Below are 22,905 nucleotides of genomic sequence, written 5' to 3'. Positions count from 1 at the left end.
GTTAGTGCAGGAATGGCATGCCATCACAAGGCAGGAATGTACTGATCTTGTACGCAGTATGCCCGACAGAATCAGTGCTGTAATCAAATCCAAGGGTGGACCAACTAGGTTTTAAGTTTTTTATATTCCTTTTGTAATAATTAAACAGTAATAAATATGTTTAGAACTAAGAGATTGTTTTTATTCATTATTTTAAGGCAAAAATTGGGGTGCCTAATACTTTTGGCCAAGGTTGTATATACCAGAATGATTATAGATAATCACCTCAACGTTAAGGAGAAAACGTTCGTAATGTATGTTACGCACACATATATACATATAGACGAAATAGCGGTTATTTTCTATATCACATACAAATGTAAATCATACACTAATGAAAAGTGATTCCTCAAATTAATCGTTGGTTCTTCGAGAATAACGATTTTTATATATTTTAAAATCTGGAAAGGTTTACATCTAACTGGTTTGAATGTTCATGCATATAATAAAACCATAGAGGTCAAAATAATTTATTAATAATATACGTTGAATTTGTGTTTATAATTCATCTCGTGCTTGACGGTGAAGGAAAACATCGTGAGGAAACCTGTATAACCTATATAACCATGTATCTAATTTCATTGAAATTCTGCACATGTGTATTCTACTAAACCGCATTGGAGCAGCGTGGTGGAATAAGCTCCAAACCTTCTCATCAAAAGGGAGAGGAGGCCTTAACCCAGCAGCGGAACATTAACAGGCTGTTACTGTAATATACGTTGCTGCATCATGCAAAAAATATGTAAGGATTTTAGCTAATTTGTGTATTTATTAATTATAATTTTTGTTAAGTCATTTATAATCAGTATTTAGCTATTTGCTTAATATATATATATTTGCGAAAGCCCAACTAGAATGATAGGACGCACTTAGAAGTTGGTACTAATGCAATATCGGTTTTACCTAAATGGTGCTTTGGGGTTAGTAAGTTAAATAAGTAAGCGTTGTCTCTTTCTTTTGAATCTCAAATCAATTGTGTCCGAAAGAGAGCAATCAGTGTTCAACTGTCAACAACAAAAAAAACAGTCGCTGAACAAGGTTTATAAGTACAGACATTATCATAGACAAAAATTTAACTATTTTATATGTAATTTGTTTAAAGGTTTGAGCTTGTGGGACTTTGTCAAAGGCGATGTGTAGGCCGGTATGGGTGAGTAGTATCATTATTCATCGGTTATTCTGCAGCCTGACAGCAAAAGGTATTGCTTTTTTCGGCATAATTTAAGCCAGAAATAAAAATAATGGCTTCCCCGCCGAGCTACCTGATTCCAAATCACCTAGGGAATGCATCTACTCTAATGTCAGCTAACGTTTTGAATATAAAATAATTGAAGTAGTAGAATATGCATTTTCAAAACTTTTTTCGCGGACGTGTAAATAAGCTTTCCTTAAAATTCACAGCACAAGTAGACATGTCAAACTTGATACGAATGGTGTACGGAAAATAAATAAAACATCACACAACGAAAATATTCAAATACCGTCAGACGTTGTGTTTTTTTTTTCGAAAAGTAAACTTTTTGGGCTATCACAGATTTTTTTTTTCAACTCAACTTGTATTCTTTCTACTAAGTACAGGTTCAACTCAAAACTATTATTTTTTATACTATATATAACAAAACTATTATATTAACTACAGTTTTTTTGAACCGCTTACTAGTGTTGCCTATGAATGATTAATACCCTGATAATTAAATTCATCAATATTTTTTTTATATAAAAAATATTTTATTACTGCAAGAAGGTTTAATGATTTTTTTGAAATAATATGTATGGTGGAAATCTCACAAGGGAATTTTAGTTGCACTCAACCGATTGAGAAGCGAACGCTAAAATGTTATTTACACTTTTGGTGGTGTTGATAATGCAAAATGGAAGCCGAGTGTAATTTTGTTCTCATTTACATATGTATATTATTTTCATTTGTTCTTAAACATTAAACTATATAGCTTAAGAATTAAGCTTTGAGCATCATAATAATCGCCACTTACGATCCGACTATACAATCTAATTAATCAATGGAATTACCTCCATCTATATTGCATGTTTAATTTTTATTACAACATTTAATATCCTTAGAAAATATCGCCTAGCCGTAGGCGGGAATATCTTGGGAACCTGTTTAAATAGCGGTAATTCTAATGTGGTTAGTTAACTTACTTTTATTTTTATGGTTTCGTTATCAAATGAGAAATTGTATCTAAAATCTATATAAAAGCAATGTTTTTGCTGATTAATTATCAAGACGCAGCTTAAATTATGATACATAAAAATCTGAAGTTTAGGGGAAACAACATTATGAATGGATTTTGCTAAATACCATTTTTCGAGGGTCGAAAGTTTCTTAGCGGACGTTGAAAAACTAAAAAATACATATATGTCCTATTTATAAGTAAGTGGCTTGTAAATGTCCCACTACTGGGCTTTGGAGTCTCCTCTTCCTTTTGAGATTACTACTCCAATGTGTGTTGGTGGCATTATCATCCGATACAGCCAGCTTTCCTCATTATGATTCACATAACCGCCGAGCTCGGGATGAATGACAGCCAAAGGAGCTACCATATGGTAAGTTGCTCACAGACATTACCAATATAAGAGCATACCATTGCTTAATTAATCCGTCAATGGGACTCCAACCGTGCACCCGAAGCTTATATTATCTCCTGTGCTCCTAATAAAACCTACATCATCTATCATCATATAAATCGGAAACAGAAAAGTAAAGTATTAGTGTCCGCCGGTAGAACAACCAAGTTATTTATTGAATTTATGACATATATTTTATCTTTTTTGATTCCACCTTAAATTATATTTATTATTTACGAGTAAAGCATGTCATTACTTTGAAGTAATAAATGATTTAAAAAAAAATAACTTACTTGAAGAGAATAAGCCTGAAACATAGTTCATGTATCGTCCTCAAAATTTCGTGTATTCTTTTATGATGTTTTTATTTCCTGGTAATTAAGTCAAAGACATGCGTTTTAAAGTCACGATCAGTAAAATAATGTTGATAACGATGATTATATTTTCCTTCCGTACTTAACGATCGCTACTGAAATGTCGGTGCAAGAGGTCGAATGACTCAATTTTGTAATTAACTGTACAGCTCCGTATGTTTTATTTACTTTGGTAAGGTTATTGTTTAACTAACTTAATTTATACACCATCTTTTTTATATTTTATATTTATTTTTTTATATTTTTATATTTTATATTATATAATTAGCTAAAATGCCAAGATTTTTTTCACTAAATGATTACATCTGACTATGAATGTAAGAAATTAAGTATATGTCTGTAATTATTAATTTTTAAATTGCCTTATTTAAAGTTGGTATTAAAAAGTTACCAAAATCAAAACAATTACTAATATTTTAGTCAAAAATGTAAATAATTGTATAATTATGACGAGTACCAAGGTAGAAACCACTTAGTATTTATTTCATCAAAATCGGTTGAGTTATTAGAAAGTACACCTAAGGCATGTGGAGTGATGTTTTGTGGGGACGAAGTAGTATTGAGGAACTACAGGCCATCCAATCCATTGTTTTTCTTATAAATATTGTACTAAGTAATATCATTTATTATATTGCGAATACACCAATAAATAGTTATCGTTTTAATAATAGTCAAAATATGTGCCTAATATTTACTAAATAATATGTAAGTGGTCTGTGTTCTGGCTTTAAGGGCGAGTGCGTTAGTGTAATTACAGGCAGAAGGGACATTATAACATCTTGGATCCCATGGTTGGCGGCGCATTGGCGCATTGAAGTAAAGATAAACGAAACTCACAGTTTCAAGAAATTTGATAATAGCTCTACTATACCATGCACTATAAACAGTTTTCGTCCTATATCACTATTCCACTTACGTCAGGTTAGACACATTTTTCATCCACCACCATCCACCATCCGAATACGCAGATTATTTTGGATCTCGACCAATTATGACATGTAAATTAAAGGTTAATGTTATTTTTTTATCTTTCCGCTAATGGAATCGGCTATAGTGTATCAGTGACATCTAAATCATTTCCCATTGTTTTTCTAATTTAAATAATAAAATTGAAATGTAGTAACTCGACCAACATTTTACCCATTTTTTTTAATTATTACTATTTTTTTTATTTCTTACCTTACTAGCTAGTGTAACAAGACACTTTTCACACTTTTATTCATTTTAATTATTTATAAAAATATTTATTAATGTAATGTTACACAAACGACTAATCGTTTACACATCAATTTGTAAATTAAATTTATCGTTGTGACCACTTAGAAGCCCGCCGTTTTTATTTCCATCTAATATAATTTCTTTTAGAAATTAAAAATAACCATCATTTTCCATAGATAATAAAACATAGATAACAAAATAAACATTCAATTCCATTAGACATCAATAATGATCGAGAAAAGGTAAGTAGTCCATGAGCCGTTGTCTCGTCTTGGCGGGGGCACTACCGTGCCCACATATTAGTTTAACATATAAAGTAGTTAAAAATATTGTTTTAAAATAAAATACCGCAAATTATAACTATTTCCTTACACCAATTAAACTCACACGTTTCCTTTAGGCAAGTAACATCGTGTTATTATATAAAGCTTGAAATTTTGTATGTACGCGTAAGTCTCAAAAATGCAAATATGTGCCAACTTTCATGGTAAACGATTTCGAAGTCTAATCACTGAAATCTCATCAAACAGATATAGCAACTTCCTTTTTATTTATAAACGGGATGGGCAAATGGGCCTCCGGATTTTATGTGGTCACCACCGCCCATAGGCATTGGCGAGATATAACTACTAACCATGGGAACTAAGATGCTATGTCCCTTGCGCCTAGTGACACTAGCTCACCCTTCAAACCGGAACGCAACAATACCAACTATTTTTGTTTAGCGGTAAGAATATCTGTTGAGTGGGCTTACCTACCCAGACGGGCTTGCTTTTTACTACAATGTAACTCAAAGAAAATAACTCCAAATAAACTTTAGGATATGTGCAGCTTAGTCATGAGATTTATTTGTTATTTCATATAATTAATGGAATTGGTTCGCCATGACAAATTAATTTCACAATATATTTAATGCTTGAAGTATTCCTTTCGTTCCGAAAATGTCTTACGTTGGTATGTTACTTTTTATAGCACATTTAAATTACTAAACGTCATTTTATGATTTCAATTTAATTTTTTACAATAATTTCTACTATCATTAGCCAAAATTTTACTGATGGTAGGGCTTTGTGCAAGCTCGTCTGGGTAGGTACCACCCACTCATCAGATATTCTACCGCAAAACAGCAGTACTTGATATTGTTGTGTTCCGGTTTGAAGGGAGAATGAGCTAGTGTAATACAGGCACAAGGGACATAAAATCTTAGTTCCCAAGGTTGGTGGCGCATTGGCTATAAGCGATGGTTGACATTTCTTACAATGCCAATGTCTAAGGGCGTTTGGTGACCACTTACCATCAGGTGGCCCATATGCTCGTCCACCTTCCTATTCTATAAAAAAAAACTCTTTCTATTTAACAAGTTATTTTTAGCGCAGATGAATCTACGAAATACACCTACTACTAAAAAGCAATACAGCCCGAATGACCTCTTTTCAAAAGTGTTTTCTCTAAGTTATCTGTAAAACCTAAGGTACAAATTGTGTGAACAAATGAGTGTGCTTATTTTATATTATTGACTATACAATGTTATGCCGATATTTCACATCTAAAAACAGACTAATTAGCAATAAATTAGTTTTTAAATAATCATAATTATAAAAGAGTAATTCATACTTCCTTGCCTGCATTACGAATTAGTATTTTGCTATGCTACATATATACTCATTAAACCGATAATATCATTTGATTATTATGTTGTAATAAAAAAAAAACGGGTGGATAGGTATTGTGCAGCCGTTTGGGTGGACACGACCATCAAATATCATATATCTCAACATCGATAATATGTATCGGTGACCAGCCAGGTTACAGGCACAAGGGATATAACATCACAGATCCTATAGTTTACGGCGCATGACTGTATTAGGAGTCTTCATCTTGCTAATGTTTCTTGTCGAAGGTGAACACTCAGCATTCGCGTGGCCTTCCTCAAATAAATCAAGATCAACTATAAAATATGAACAAACAAACGTACATTGTATTATTAGAAAACATATTGTACATCATCATATCAGCCGAAAGACGTCCACTGCTGGACAAAGGCCTCCCCCAAGGATTTCCACGTTGGCCGTTTCCATATTGTACATAATAATTTTATAACACACAAAAAACGGAACGGGACTGTTACTCCTTAATACAGATTATAACCTAGCGACGAGTACAGTGCTACACATACCTGATTGGGATTAAATTAATTTTTGCAAACCAACTTGTAATATTTAACTACTATGTTCAATCTCTTTGATACGTCTAGACGCTTCCTCGGCTTCCAAAAAATTTTCGCACATTTACGGAGCATGTCCGTCCGATCTGCATTCGCAATGCACCACGGCCCGTGCCCCGTTCTAATACATCTCCTCGGAATGCTAATTGGAACACTTGTAAATGGAGTTCCCTGTAACTATCTCAACCTTTGTCAATCGTAATTCTATGTGAGAACATGACAGCTCGAGTCCCGTGACCCGTTACGAATAAATTTACTTATCACATTGATTGTTTTGATCATGTTACAAACAAGAGAGTGTTTAAAGCTACGAGTATATATCTAAGCTTAACTGTATGTTGACATTTAGAATATACCGTCCTTAATTATAAACGTTGTTTAGCGGGTTATTAGTTAAACATTGCTGTCTTCTTCTTTCGAATGTCAAATGTATAATGTCAAAAAGAGCGAACTCTCCTTTCGTGTCTATCTCTTATTTATCTGCTTAATTTGTTAAGCAGAAAATTAAATTATTTTTACTAATTCTTCTTAGGTCCTGGAAAACTCTTTGAGGGATAAGCATGCCCCCTTTTCACATTTTCTTTTGTATCTTTTTTATTTCCGGTATGTATATTAAAGTTTTAAATAATAAATAGGATAAAAGATGTTTAATTTAGTTACGAGCTGTTTTTTCTTTAGTTTTTGTTGACGTCTGTAAGTTGAGGACAGGTTTTATGGTCTATTGCATTTAACCAAAAACATTTCCACTGTTTTTTTTTATTTCCAGAAGATAAATGATTTTGCTTTGTTGGTAAAACATCATTATAGTAGTCGTTTCTCAAATTATTCGGTAAAATTGATTGCTTAGCTAGTCATTATTATTTTAGCGGACAAGCGACATATGTTAAAAATTTATACTCGACCTAAAAAAAATTATTCACATTATCGTTCATATACAGTAAAACGGAATTATTTTTTAATTATTTTTGATTTCAATTTTTAATTCATGTATATAGATCCAAGGAAATCAAGTAAATATATATATTTTTTTAAATTGTATCTTTCCTCTATAAAAACATAAATTCTTTGTGACGTAATATTTACCTAGACTATGCGATTACAAACAAATAATTGTAAAATTCTATCTTCAGTGATATTCTTTAATAACTCACTTCGTATCTCACTCGTGAAATTTGATGCGTGTATCACTTTAACATATCACGATCGTCTTCTTAAAAATTTTGATATTTATTAATTAATAGAAAAAAAAAATCCTAAAAGAACATAACGAAATTGAAAACACTGAGCTGTGCTTACACACATGCACAGTGAGCATGACGTCTAGGTTCATAATTATATTGTCTTCTCCTCAAAAAGAGGAGAGGAGGCCTTTAGCCCAGCAGTGGGACATTCACAGGCTGTTACGGTACGGTACGGATCGGCTTCTTATCTTCTTCTTACAGTGATGCATTCATTTCTGTATTTTTTGTTCACTGAAATTTGTTTGGCAAACTGACTAATGGGCCAAGACTGGTAAGTATCAAGAGTGGTAAGATCACCACCGCTCATAGAGATTGGCACTGTAAGAAATTTTACCAATCCTTACATCGCCAATACGCCTCTAACCTAGGGAACTGAGATGTTATGGCCTTGTGCCTGTACTAACACTGCTCACTCACCCTCTAACCGGAACAAAAAACACAACAATAGTAAGTATTGCTGTTTGGCGGTAGAATATGTGATTAAGGAGTGGTACCAATCCAGACGAGTTTGCACAAAGCCCTACCACTGTTGTGCTTTTAACATGTCGTAATAAAATACATGAATAAACGCAACGCTGGTTGAAGGCATTGCATCTTGACATTAAAACATAATCATTCTTCCTGTTTACTTCTCAGTGCTAGTTAAATGATAATAAATTATTATATTTTAGAATCCCTATTTATATTCTTAATGCGAAAGTGTTCATTGGTTTGGCCTTCTTTAAAAAAGCAATGAAAATATTACAATCAACGTTTATCTCTGCATAACTCTAGAACTCCAACGAATATCCTTAAGAGTTTATATTTAGATATATGTAATGTAGCTATTTTGTAAGAACAAAGTCAATGCTCACCGCTGAACAAAATCATGAAATGGCAGAGTGTTTAGTAATGACATACGACATTGACTGTAAATATTATATTATTTATAGGATATATGCTTCAAATTTGCGTATTTTAAAATTATACAAGTGATATACGAAGTGACTTATTATAGAATAGCATTGATGTGTTATTTATATATATTTCCGCTGTGAATATATATCTAAAATACTAGATTTCGAAATTGCGATATGGTTAAAAATAAGCAATTATTCTTTGTGGTCCTCTTAGAAGTAAATTAAGTAAAGTGTACTCGATAATTATTAAGTTTTATTTTAAGTTTCTTCATAAAGACGAAAGTTAATTAATAAACTATATAAATATACACTTAACAATTGAAATGGTAACCGTAAACGATTATGTAACGTTATTATATATTTATTTCATCAGCTAATAAATATCAAGTGTTGTAATAGCTTAAAATAAAATGGAGATCCGAATAATATATGATGTAGTTACGCTACAGTATTTTATATAATTATGAACCTAGACGTCATGCTCACTGTGCATGTATGTATGTGTGTAAGCACAGCTCAGTGTTTTCAATTTCGTTATGTTCTTTAAGGATTTTTTTTTTCTATTAAATATTAAAGATCGTCCTTTATTCAGCCAAGATGTTATACGTAATATATTTATATATAACGGATTTTGGAGCAGTTGTGATAGTAGAGATTGTCATCGTGACAAGTTAGGAAATCCCTTAAATATATACTTACTATATTGCGAAAACAATCACAGTTTTATAAAAATGCAAATTAAACTTAAAGCCAAAGATTTTATGAGTACACGTCGAATGGTGACGCTCCAAAAACGTGATCACTACTGCTTATAGGATTCATTACTCCATTCGGAATTGTCAGCTCCAAATTACCAATTGTCAAATGAAATAAGGACTCTTAATCATATACAAAAAGTAATTAAATCACCAGTTAATCGACTAATTCAATGGCACACTGTTATAAATATAAGGCTTTGTTTAAAATTGTCTGAAAAAAAAAATAACGTTTTTTTTTTCTTGAACTTTCTTGGATCATAAAGTGGTTTCTGCTTCTAGCCTGTATTGAGCATTATTTATTATATCAAGGAAAAACCATGCGTTTAAATTTATCTTAATAATGTGTGTTCTTTATATTACATTCAATTCTGCAATATAATAAATTGAATCCTTATGATTTCCGTCTGACATCGATAATGTCAGAAGTATATATCTTTTCGACTTTCTCATGATACGTTTTTTACAAGTAATGCAGACTGATAGCGACTTGAAATGATTCGAAGCCTCAATAGCTCTGTATTCGGGTCGTGTAATGTGAAAGTGGTAGCTCCGATATTGACCTCTTAGAATGCTATCGTATTTTAAAAAGGACAAACGTAAAATATAATTAAAGATTATTTTTTATTCACAATAGTTAGATAGTATGGCTAATGGGCGATGGTAAGTGGCTCATAGACATTGGCACTGTAGGAAGTGCGATGACCTTGGAACCTAAGATGTTGTCCCTTGTGCTCGTAGTGACATTGTCTCACTTATCTTTCAAATTAGACCGCAACAATACTAAGTATTGCTATTTGGTGGCAGAATATCTTATGAGTGTGTTGTACGTACCCAAACGGCTTGCACAAAGCCCTATTAGCCAGTGATTTATTATGAATTGGAAAAAATATCGGTAATTGTAAAATATAAGAGCCGCGATGGCCCAGCCATTTACCAAATATTGCGAGTTTAACCTCGAGCAAGCTTTCACTGAGTTATCATATGCCTAATTTGTATTTATACTTACTTCCTATGATGCTTAGCGGTGAAGACCTCGTGAGGAAACCTGCATGTATTGATTGAAATTCGGCCACATATATAATAACAAAAATTTCAATCTAAAAATGTTGATTGTGATGCTGCCTGGGAATGAAACCATGCAGGCACTTAAAGCTATCAAACTATCAATCGATAGGAAGATACACCAATGACACGGACAACACGTCTGTGGAGACTACTAGACATAATAATAAGCTTTAATCTTTCTCCTCAAGGAAAGAGGAGACCATTGCCCAGCAATGGTAATACAGGCCTTTACTTCGCAATATGAACTAACTTTTTATAGTTTTTTTAGATATTAATTTGTCTTACTAATGCTAGAAAGGATGAGATGGATTATATATATACTAGTTAAATATACTGACAGAAAATAAATAAAATATTATATTCTGGGGGCAGTGACGTAGACACCACTATGGGCTTAGGAACAGAAAGTATTAAAATTCACTTACTAGGCGTTAATTTTGTGCCAATAGGTTCTTGAGTACCGAAACGGCCAAGCCACACATTTTGTTTAAGGTGTAGAGATTGTAGAGAACTTAGCTAAGCTTCACGCAGATCGCTAAACGCTATGATGAGAGTGTTAGGTTGGGTTGTGTAAAGCTAGTAGCTTGGCTCTCTATTAGATCTAATACTTTTTTACAGTGCAAGCAATATGTACTCGTCTTGCCGTTACTTTACATAAAAATGTTTTTGGTGGTATAATAAATTTACAAGAGAAACAATATGTAATATAACTTTAATTGAACGATTAAAACTCTTCAAGTGAATGCATGACTTCAGACAGTTTTATAGTCCCTTCATGTAAGGACTTTTTCTGTAATAAAAAAAACCCGATTGAGTTATTTTTCATTTTTTAGCTGTGATTTTCTGACATTCTTATAGTCGGTCTCATTATTTTTTTATTCTTCATTATGTCTTAATTGAATGCGGAATAAGTTATAGCGAGAAAAAAATCACGTATATTATATTAAAAAAAAGGAGCCCGTGTATACTTTTTTGTAAAGTGCACAATTTAGATATTCGGTCTCTTGTACCAACTGTAGCGGTTTTATGTACGACAGAAGGAAAATATAATCGTCGTTATCAACATTATTTACTGATCGTGACTTTAAGACTATTAAAACTATTGAATTAAATACCAGGAAATAAAAACTTCATAAAAAATCTAAGCAAATCTAAGAACGATGCAGGAACCATGTTTCAGTCTTATTATTATTGTCATAGTGTATTTTGTTGTTGTCATTTATTTACCAAAGTAGACCTCGGAGTTCTTTCTGCTAAAATTAGAAGCATATTTTTTAAATATTTATTTTTAACCGACGAGCCTATTACAGTCGGACAAAAAACAAATAACATTGTAAAAAAGATAATGAACTGTATTAAAATATTGACTATTTTTCATATATATGAGTATTTGAATGATATGTAACAGTTAGTAATAAATCTTAAAAAATCAAATTAGTCCTATGAGCTACCTACATTACTATTTTAGCGAGACCAAATTGTTACAAGAAACAAGACAATCTACCCCACACACTTGTTACTGCTAATCGTTCTCTGACTTAACCGTATGTAATAACAGGAAGGTTGTTTCCGCGTCGTTAAAATGTAAACGGCGAAATGACGAGCAACGCGATGTTTTTGTTTTTACTGCGCTTTTTGTCAAGTTAATAAGTTTGGAAAAATTTACAGATAATAAACGTCCTTTTCACATTATTTTTATACTTTACGAGTAATTGTTTCCTAAGGCTAAGTCTTAGCTCGTCTTTAATTCATTGTTAACTTTTTTTTTTCCATTTCTGGTTTGTATCATGGCTCTATTTGAGCGCAAAATATTCTGCCAATGTCACGTATAAAATGGATGACACATATGATATGAGATTATTCCGTTATTGTTAACTTCGTTTCTATGAATTTTATTTTGACGTTGACATTTTTATGTAAAATCTCCTTATTTTTATAATATTAAATTGTCATATTAATTTTGATTGAGGTAATTTATTTCTGTCATGACAAATGCAAATTTGACAGAATGAATACATTTTAAAATTTTTACGTATCAAAACGAAAACTTTAAAATAAATTAACGCCTTAATTATACCGTGATTATTTCCATGAATATTTAAAATTACCATATTTAGATAGTCCCGTTTTAAAAAAAATATATAGAGTTCATATAATTTTCGAGAGTAGGAGAAAGAATATAAAATTAATATGTAAACACAAACGGGTACAATGTCAAGGCCATTGACCGCGGTCTGGGCAGCTTGCAACAAGCTCCACTGGTGTATCTAAAATACGCGGCCTCTTTCATTTCCCGCTGTATCATTCGGTTAAAGAATAATATTTTTTCAAATATTGTTAAAATTTTAATCACATAAAGTAAGGTTTTAGAAACAGTATAAAACATGACATTATTTTATCTAAATGACTTTTTATAGGATTATTTATTAAGCCTTTACTAGAATAATAACTTCGCACATTCCATTCATAATTTTATCTTAATATGTCAAATACATCACACATAACGGAGCATATTACTCATTTTAATATTGCGTGTTAATGGAAATAGGACGAATGATATATTTATTCTAAAGAAATACACACTAGTCACTAAGGCGTTTTCCACACATTCTTCTTGTAAATTTTCCATCGTTTATTTTATTAGATTTTAAATGAAATATTATATTAAATTTACCGATTAATATTGCCCGAATCGAATATTACCCGTGCTTTTAACGGGCACTTCTTGAACATAACCTGCTTCATTGTGTTAAACTTTAACATAAACAAAGTTTTTTCTTAAACAAACCAATCTCCATTATTCAAGACGGTTTGTGATAACTTACTTTATCTACGGATTCGGTTCCAAAATATGTTTTAGTATTAAAATATAAGCGTTTATTATTTGATATAATTTATAACTTATTTCAACAACTTACTATATCTAATTTGAAAAATATATATAGAGATAAATACTACATATATATTGTGTACCAGTTTATCGATTTACCTCTACGAAGTTGGCGCCATTATAAAACGAATTCCTATTAATTTCTTGTCAATCATGTCTCTTTTAATAAGAAAGATTTAAGATAACGTTAATGTGTTTTCATTCAGTAGCTATAGATATATAAAATGTCCATTAAAATTTAATGAATCCAACGAGTCAATGACTTTATAAAGCTTTCGTGATACATTCGCAAATCATCTTTTTCTTTCTTCGTTGAGACAATTGTTTTTTTTTTTAATTTTGATAGTTTGTAGGCGTTGATAATCGACATACATCCATGGTTACATTTGTTGAAACAATATATACGTACCGCTATATGTTGGTATTATGTCCTTTTGTTTATATTTTTTCGTACATAACATAACATAACCTAATGATATTTTTTTAGTTTTGCCGTACAGAAGCAGCGCGTTAGTATATACTAAATAACATTATATAAGTAGCTTCGCTTCGCAGTTTAACCTTTCACGCTTTTAAGTTGACTATTGACGTGACAAGCATGAATTTCATGTTCTTGTATAAAATAAAAAGTAAGAAAATGTAAAGCTTTAATATTTAAATGTAATTCCTAAAGATATCCAGTTGGTTTTTTGTATGCTCAAAAATTCTGTTAATACTTTTTTGTTTTTGGATATTTTCTAAGACAGATGCAATCATAACCAGTAAAAACTATTTCAGATGGAATAGCGATCCGTTTCGATTCTTATTATAGCGTCTGGCGCTATTGTAGAGGTCTCTTGTAATTGGCATATACGTGTATTATTATTTTTTTCCAATAATTGCCCAATACTAACCGTATAGAGACATCATCGATCAAGCCAAGGCTGTGTGTGGATGGGATGATAATAGTGACTGTCACACAATCTGACACGCAATCGCATGGTAAATAGATGTTTAATTAACTATCTCCATTGAATTACAATACTTTTGATGAATATTTTTAGGGTCCAATTTACGCAAAACCTAAAAATAATATAATAGGACTCTTCCGATTATTCCTTGCATCGCTGCTGTCAATACATGTAGATATATATTTTCTTATATTTAACGTTCTATTTTTAAAACAACATTATATAAAATATGCAGAACCTTTTTATCGTTTTTGCGAAATAACCTGACATACATGTAACAACTGCCAGTATTATTAGCGCTAACTTGTTTAAATTTAGATATGGTATACAAATAACTGCCATGATCAAGGCAAAACTTTAAAATTAAATTCTATTGTATTACCTTGGCATAAAAGAAGATATGGTTTTTTTTCTATTTCAAATGTAGCTTAGTAACTACTAAAAATATGGATTCGTAAATAACCATAATAGGTAATTAAGGTATATGCTTAATGCTTACGAATAAAATAATTATAATATGGAGGTCTTAGTTGGCCAGACACACATGGGTGCACCGATATAGGTTTTAAGAGAAAAGGGAGAAGTGCGACGACTTTTAAAAATGTTTAAATCGAACTATTTGGTCAACGAATGTTTGACAAAAACAAAAAAAAAAGGTAATTAAATCAATAAAAGGAAAAATAATTGCCAATTAAAGATTACTTATAAGCGCTACACTTTTTTAGTATTTTTTCACTAACAAGCATTAATAAAAAAAATGCATAAATTGTTGTATATCTACTGTCATGTTTTTGGTTGATTAGTTATTTCAAATAATTGAAAAAAATCAAAACATATATTATCTTACAAAAAAAAATATTTTTTTTTAAATTTAAACTCTTTTCAAATAGCCTTATCAAACCACTATTTTCTTAATTGGTCATTCGAAAGGTTAAAAGTAAGTTCCCGTTATTATGTAAATAAAACAAAATGACCTTTCAAAAATCACGAATTTTTAAATGGTGGAATTAAATGTTTTAACTAAATTTAAAACCTAACCTTGCCAGAGATTTTATCTACGCAATGATGTAAAACATGTCTAGCTCATCCTGTGTTCTGAAGAATGGAATTTAATTACAAAGTATTATACGGAAGTTTTTTTACAAAAAAGAAAAAAAAAAACTATCAGATTGACTCATTTGGTTTCTAAGTATTGAAATGTTTTAACAAATACCAACTTCTTGTAGCGTTTACTCATATTGACTTCCTCTGATGTCTGATGATTTTGAGATATGCTTTAATCATCAAATGTTAATTTATTTTGTTTTTAGTTGCTATATAAATACAGGATATGAACAATTTCATAAAAAAATTCTGCTCGCGTCTAATGGTCTTAGAATTATACTTAAGGTTTAAAAAGCATTCTTTATTTGCGTAGTCGTTGGTATTTATTGTATTTAACTACTTAACTATGATCTCAAAAATATTATGTTTGTTAACAATTAGTAACTATAAACATCGTTTGATCATTAAGTATATAACAATGGATATGATATACTTACCATAGTATATATATATATATACTATAGTACATTTTGTACTTGAGGAAAATCCTCATAAGTGATTACAAGTATGTTTCATGAGGTAATTATTGTGCATTTTAAAGTCACATTCATATTATACTATATAAGCCGCGTAGATTGTAAAGTAGCAAAAGTAATTTTGTATATATGCAACGAAAATTAATTCTCATTCACAAATGCGGCCGAGTCGTGACCAGATCCAAGTGTGAGCGTTGACTGTGACTCTGGTCACTTCGATAAAGATAACAGTTGATTAGTAGTCTGATCGTTAATACTAACGGTATATTACTTTTTAATTTATCTACACTCAGACTACTTCAGTTGACTGAGCGCCATACGTTTTGTCGGTAGCAATAAAAAAACATTACATAGGTGCTTAACAAATCAATGTGCACATAAATTTGGTTGTTTATGTTACCGACCGCCTAACATATACTGATGAGATGCAAAAACGCATAAGATTTGCGTTTAATAAAGCACATTCACAATAACATCTCACATGTAATCGGTCGGTAACATTGATGTCGCGCTAAATTCAAATGTTTTTGCGTTAAAATTCACTATGGATAGATGAGCGACGTACGTGGTTGATTTTTTAACATATTCACTGTTTTATTTTAATATGTAATACTAACTACCGTCACAATCTGCGGACCATTACTTCGCCCTCGCGTTAAGGTGCATTTATCTCGATGAACTCGCAATCGTTAAAACGTGCTGTAAATTCCAAGTGTGCAATTAAGGGGCTGACTCCCTATTTTTAGACGATGAAGTTTGCTTTTTTCTTCTGTAAAGCGAGGCGGGTAGACGGGTTGTGAGACCGGGGCTGTGTAGACATAGCTTAGGGAAATTGCATGTGTGCTACTTAGACGCAGCGTTATATCACACGTTCGATGCTCGGTAATAAACATAAAACGATTATAGATTAAGTGTTCTGTTATGGGGAAAATATTTTGCGAAGTTGTATTGTATTTATTTTTTGAGTTTGAATTTTTTTCTTGTAATTAGGGCGAATATTCTCTATATCAGTATTCGAAATTTTTGACTTATTTAAGGAATATTCGGCTAAATGCAGACCAGCCTGCGAAAATAACTCTATGCTTATCTGACTGTGTTATAATATATTATGTGTTATTATAATCTCATTGACAATCGGCTTTCGATTCAAGCATACTTATTCTAAAAAGTTAATTTTATTTAAAAAAAAAAACCCTTTCGATCTTCGCATTCTGTAAAACTCCCACACCATAACTAATTGTAATATTGTATATAAACATTATCCCGCCCTCTAAATATTCCCTTTTTAAATTCCATATGTTGAAAACTTATTATAGGAACTCAGTTCTATTTTTACGTTTATAATTAGTTTATTTTTCGTTTTTTTTTATTATTATTAAAAAACGCATAATGTAAGGTAAAGTTACTATTTTATAATTTACTTGAAGGTGCAAGACATAAAACAAGTAAGAATCGTGAATCTACATACGTTCATGCTTGTATGGGACACTTGATCGAATATTAATGGGGTAAGTTCATTGGTGTGAGTGGGCGATTATGTTGAGTTACAGGTTAGTTATTGCGGAGTTCGATGTAGCGGTAACACGTAATTTATACAGGTATAACAATTATGAATGTCCTTTTCAGGGCCGCGTATACGAACTGGTACGATTCACAATTATATAATTACTCTTAAGTCTGCACATTAATGTATTTTTTTTTTACATTTCTTGTAGAGTCAATAAACCTATTTCAGACCTAGTAGGTCTAGTACCTACTAGTACCTTACTTGTTCGTAATAATTCATATGTTGTTATTATATTCGTAAAAGACAAAATAGTTCAGCACCTTTTTTTCTGTTTATCAACCTTTTTTTTGTTTGGTAGGTGTAAATAATATGTTTTTGGAAATAATAGCAGAAAAAAAAAGTTCATATATGGAATTTGTTAAAAATATAAGGTTTGATGCTATACTTATACTTATTGATGTTAAATAAATAAATATTGTATCTTATCATGCAAATGAAACTTAATTTATTAAACACAACATAACAACATAACATAATATAATAAACAAATGAAACCTAATTTATAAAACTAAAATAATGGTATTTTTATTTTCTAGTTTCCAGCGCCTGCCGTTAGAGTGCCAGCAACAATTGTCTCTTCAGAGCATAAGCCAACAAGCTCTTCTACTAATGTAATCAGTAGCGAAAACAATAGGTATTAATAATTATTAACACCAATAAAATGAAATATAATCAATTATAGGATATACCTTTGCATGAATAAATGGTAAAAGTAACTACCGGTGTAACTTTTTTTTACAGTGATAAGGAACAATTTAAAACTATTCAGCCAAAGCCAGGGTCTTTACCCAATTGTGCAAATGAGCTGTCAAACGCAGCTAGATCTTTGCTTCTAAGATTACTTGATATGGATCCCAAAGTTCGCTTAAGGAACTTGCGGCAGCTACAACAAACGGCATTTTATATGAGATTTAACTTCGAACACATCAAAGCAAAAAAGGTACCATTTCTTATAAAAGTGATTAAAACAATAATAATAACAAATAAAATAATACTTAATGTGTATAATGACTGAACCATAAGTGTTTGATTGAAAAAGTCTAGTTAATAATATTAACTCCTTTCTTGTTATAGATCTCGCCTAGATGTGTGTTGGAAAATCAACTTAAGCATACTCCTGGTTCATCACAGAATGATGGTGTAGCAAGAAGTTTTACAGAATTTGATCAACCAATGTTAATTTAAGAATGCCATTATAAAGTTCTGATAACTTTATACTATATACTTAATTTCTTTGTTGCCATCATAGTGTAGATTTTAATTAATATGTATGTCGAATACAAAATAGATATTTTAAGTTACTATTTCTCTGAATGAACTTTTAACATAGTTAATTCCTGCCTGTATATATTACAGGTTTTTTATTCAATTCCGCCAATGATGATCTGACAATGATTGAAAAGTCTCTTGTGCATGCTTTTTTTAACAGTTACAACTATAACAGATTATACATCTAGAACAGAAATAAATATGTAACCATTAAAATGTATTTTTTTTTAATTAAAATCTACTACCTAGATTATTTTCAAATTAATAAATAAATATAAGTATCTAATAATATATAGTAGATATGGAAAATAGTAATAAGATGATAATTCAGTTAGATTAAATAATTTCTTTTTTTTTCTTTTTTTTTTATATTCGCCGGGAGGGCAAATGACTCTACTCCACCTGATGGTAAGTGGTAGTAGAGTCAAGATGCCTCTTCACGCCTCGTTTGAAGGAACCCGGGTTGTAAGAAGAGGGGAACACGTGAGCTGGCAAGGAATTCCATTTTCCATTTTTTGGAAGTGCGACAAAGAAAAGAGTTGCCAAATTTCTTTGTTCGCGATGGAATTGATGTCACAGTTAGGCGGTGACATCGAGAACCAGCTCGCGTGGACTTAAGAAGAAAGGGGGAAGCAGGAATTAGAGAAAATAATTCCTCAGAACATTCGCCGTGATACAGTCAAAGTTGTAATACTTCACTTATTATTCAAGAAAGTTATGTAACTTTGTCGGCACGGGAATGTTAAAAAGCAAACATCTGTAGATTGTTACTGGTTTCATTTATTATTAAATAATGTGTAAGAAAAGTAAGTATATTACAACAACAAGTTATAGGTACAATAAGTTCCAGAGCAAAACTGTGAAGGACCACATGTTGTTAGATAAAAAAACTGGCAGCACTGTCGTTATGAAGTCCTCCTAACTGATTTCGGTATCTACTATACGACTAAGACAAGACATATTATATAGTACTAGTATGTGTGTAAACACAAGTGAAACATGGACGGCGAATTCGACATGACTTTGCAGAGTTCAGGTGCTAGAGTGATTGTAATTGCACGGCAGTTTGAATACTGTCAATGTCAATGACTATATCTACTGATAACATCGACTGAGAATTTATATTCTACTACCTTTTCTTTAAGGGATTATCTATACTAGGTTGACGAAAAATTTATAATAACCAATTCGACAATTATTAAATGATAATTCTAAATAAGTATACTTTACAAAAAAATACGTAAGCTATGCTTACTTAATTTTTTTTTTTAATTTGCTTCCCCATCAATTTTTTTTTTGTAAGAGTTCGAAGCAGAACTTATGCCATAGTCAACATAAAATATCGATTGAATATTTTTGACACTTCGAATAACATTGACAGTTCGAACTTCGAGTTTAAGACAATCGGACTAAATTTTTCAGACCGTAAAAATGGCATCGTACATACAGAGGGCTGCGCATTTGTATGTTAAGAATAATGTTCGTCTTGCTTCCCATGCTGCTACCGCTGGTGGACATGGAGGTGGGTTAATTATTTTTTAAATTCTTATATAATTATGTAATAGCATAACCTTAGCCCAATCTTATCTCTGTTGATGTTACTGTCTTATTTAACTCTATGTGACCAGGTGGCTGGAAATTATGGAAGAAGCTGTCTTTCTTCGTTGGGTTTCCAGCTGTTGGCTTGGGAATGCTGAATGCTTATCTAGGTCACCAGGAGGCGAGTCATGAACGTCCCCCATTCGTTGCCTATGAATATATGCGTGTCCGTTCCAAGGTAAAGGCCTGAGGCCATTAAAATATCAAATAAAATATTTTAATGTTTATAATACATATACATTAGACATTATATTAGACATAATCAATAAGAATTTTAGATAAATATATTTGTTTCTCGTTGATTAGGTAAATAATTAATTTAATAAAACACTAAGATGTTTTTTTTAAGAATTAGTCTAGTTCCTGAAATAACATTAAAATTTATATTAATATATGTCTATTATGTATAATAATATTTTTCTGTATCTATTGAAAATGATCATTTTACTGAGACCTGTGTGATATATTTAATAATATTAGGTAACTAAATAATATTAAGGCGTGGCCTGTTCAATACAATTTCACTTATTCTACTTAATTTTATATTCTTGTTGAGACAAATTACTTAACATTGAACTAAATCTAAATTCTATAATATCCATTTTAATTAGTTGTGGACTTTGACAAGATGTAGTCATATAAAACCTATCTATAAGACTCCTAATTTTTCTCTAGTCTTAATTATAATATGTCACATAAATCAAACATTAATGTTATTGTTTTAAAAAAAAGGCACCAACTTAGTCTGTATATCCTCTTTAGCTTCACCTTATCTTACTGGTAATAGAGCTTTGTGCAAGCTCGTATCGGTAGGTACCACCCACTCATCAGATATTCTACCGCAAAGCAGCAGTACTTGATATTGTTGTGTTCCGGTTTTAAGGGTGAGTGAATCAGTGTAATTACAGGCACAAGGGACATAACATCTTAGTTCCCAAGGTTGGTGGCCCATTGGTGATGTTAGCTATGGTTAACATTTCTTACAAAGCCAATGTCTATGGGTGTTGGTGACCACTTACCATCAGGTGGCCCAAAAAAAAAAACAATTATAAATGAACTTTCCAAGTTTTTTGATCAAATTTTATTAGTTTAAATATAAATCTCTAAGAGTTGAATTATATAAAAACTATTAGATGGAATTATGCTGTTTTACAGTATCAAAATTGCCAGTCTAAGGAAAATGTAGAGTTATAGAATTATTATCTACATGACTTATTGTCCTATGTGAATTACTTTGCAATTCAATTTTCTCATTAGAAAAAAAAAATATTGGTTCAATTATTTATTTTGTGTCTATATTCAATAACGATCAGATGTTATGTGAAATTGAGGATGATACTTTATTTTCTGAATAAAAAAAAAATCTTGATAAACAGGCAAATTCAAAATATAAAAAATACAATTGTCTATGAGTGGCCATTTTTTAACATTCTGTATGTCAATTTGTTAATAGAATTGAAAACTAAATTTATTAGTTACATGAATAATCAAATGTTTCAGCCTTTTTCCTTTTCCATACACTTATCTTGTAAAATATGAATAATAATATCTCATTAATGGATTTATTATATTTTTAGTTATGTCTACTCTATTTTGAGTATTTTTATTGTTGTTTTGGTATTTGTAATAATATATATCTATTTTTTTTGCAGCGGTTCCCATGGGGTGATGGTGTGAAGTCTCTCTTCCACAATCCCCATGTCAATGCCCTGCCAAGTGGTTATGAAGATGGTCATTAATTTGCTTGTTAAATTTCTTGAAGTATTTAGTTTAAAAATGTGATAAGTACCTAATGCAATAAAAAAAATAAAGTTTCAAAGCAAATTGTTTTATTTACAATGAAAAAATAACCATACAAATACAGTTGTAGAATAATAATCACATAAAAAAATAGTCTCCTTACATAAATAATGTGTAAATTAAATCATTTGATTGTGATCATGCTAAAATATAATGGAAATCTAACATGAACACCAATTTGGTACAAAAGTTTAGATGAAACATGCAATAAATTTAAATTTAAAAAAACTATACTAGTTTTATTTAATAACCACAACTTCATTAAAACAATTCATTTTTATGTTTTGATAAAATACTTTATGTAATTTATTTCAACTATCTTTAATGCTAAATAATAAGAAGAAAATAACACCTGCAATCATTTGAGGTTTTTATAAAATTAAAATGCTATTTTAGTTCAAGCATCATCATTCAGAACATTTAACAAAACAAAATACATATTTCTGCAGAAACAAGTGTTGATTCCACTATTAGTCTTACATTCTTAGTTCTATCAGTTTCAGAATCGGACACCAGATAGCAAAATATCTTCTTTCATTTTAATCCCGAGTTATATATTGATATCTTCAATATTAACGCACTTTCCTCTTGTAAAAAAGAGCTGGTTTAATTATAATATCACTCTGGGCCACAGGCTCCAATAGTTTGACTTTTAGTTTAATGTTTTATCTTACTTTAGTTTTAAAACCATTTTTATTAACTATCTTGATGTGTAAGTCCACTCTGTTCATAATTTTTTCTAATTCCTTTGGGTAAGCTTTAGGAGTTACATGAACTGCATAACCATTCTTTCCTTCAATTGTAATGTTGTGCAGAGAGAATCGTTTTCGGAAACGCTCAAACCAA

At 31.0% G+C, this 22,905-nt stretch overlaps 2 protein-coding genes across 4 annotated transcripts in view; both read left to right on the top strand.

Annotated features, from left to right (window-relative positions):
* The window catches only part of LOC126773647 (autophagy-related protein 101), a 58,491-nt gene extending 39,621 nt beyond the window's left edge, over nt 1-18,870 (top strand). For 2 of the 3 annotated variants that reach the window (XM_050494652.1, XM_050494654.1), the window contains 3 exons: nt 17,928-18,025; nt 18,133-18,331; nt 18,466-18,870. In XM_050494652.1, the coding sequence (XP_050350609.1) occupies nt 17,928-18,025; nt 18,133-18,331; nt 18,466-18,576 (408 nt within the window). In that variant the 3' untranslated portion in view covers nt 18,577-18,870. Of the gene's footprint in view, nt 1-17,927; nt 18,108-18,132; nt 18,332-18,465 lie in introns of those variants that run through there. The other variant, XR_007669758.1, reaches the window with a different exon arrangement.
* Nucleotides 18,871-19,984: 1,114 nt separating this feature from the next.
* On the top strand, nt 19,985-22,083 carry LOC126773656 (cytochrome c oxidase subunit 6A1, mitochondrial-like). The gene is made up of 3 exons (XM_050494666.1): nt 19,985-20,182; nt 20,289-20,437; nt 21,912-22,083. Exons 1-3 carry the CDS (start codon nt 20,092-20,094, stop codon nt 21,996-21,998), a joined length of 327 nt encoding a protein of 108 aa, XP_050350623.1. The 5' UTR covers nt 19,985-20,091; the 3' UTR covers nt 21,999-22,083.
* The last annotated feature ends 822 nt before the right edge of the window (nt 22,084-22,905 follow it).

The sequence above is a fragment of the Nymphalis io genome, chromosome 15 (genome assembly GCF_905147045.1).
Source record: "Nymphalis io chromosome 15, ilAglIoxx1.1, whole genome shotgun sequence".
In the NCBI taxonomy this organism is placed as follows: domain Eukaryota; kingdom Metazoa; phylum Arthropoda; class Insecta; order Lepidoptera; family Nymphalidae; genus Nymphalis; species Nymphalis io.
This window is presented reverse-complemented; position numbering and strand designations above follow the sequence as displayed.

Bases quoted from the DNA above. Each gene is read 5' to 3' on its own strand.
- LOC126773656 (XM_050494666.1), top strand. From the start codon at position 20,092: ATGGCATCGTACATACAGAGGGCTGCGCATTTGTATGTTAAGAATAAT. The intron at 20,183-20,288 runs GTGGGTTAATTA...CTATGTGACCAG, and splicing joins TACCGCTGGTGGACATGGAG to GTGGCTGGAAATTATGGAAG. The intron at 20,438-21,911 runs GTAAAGGCCTGA...TTTTTTTTGCAG, and splicing joins ATATGCGTGTCCGTTCCAAG to CGGTTCCCATGGGGTGATGG.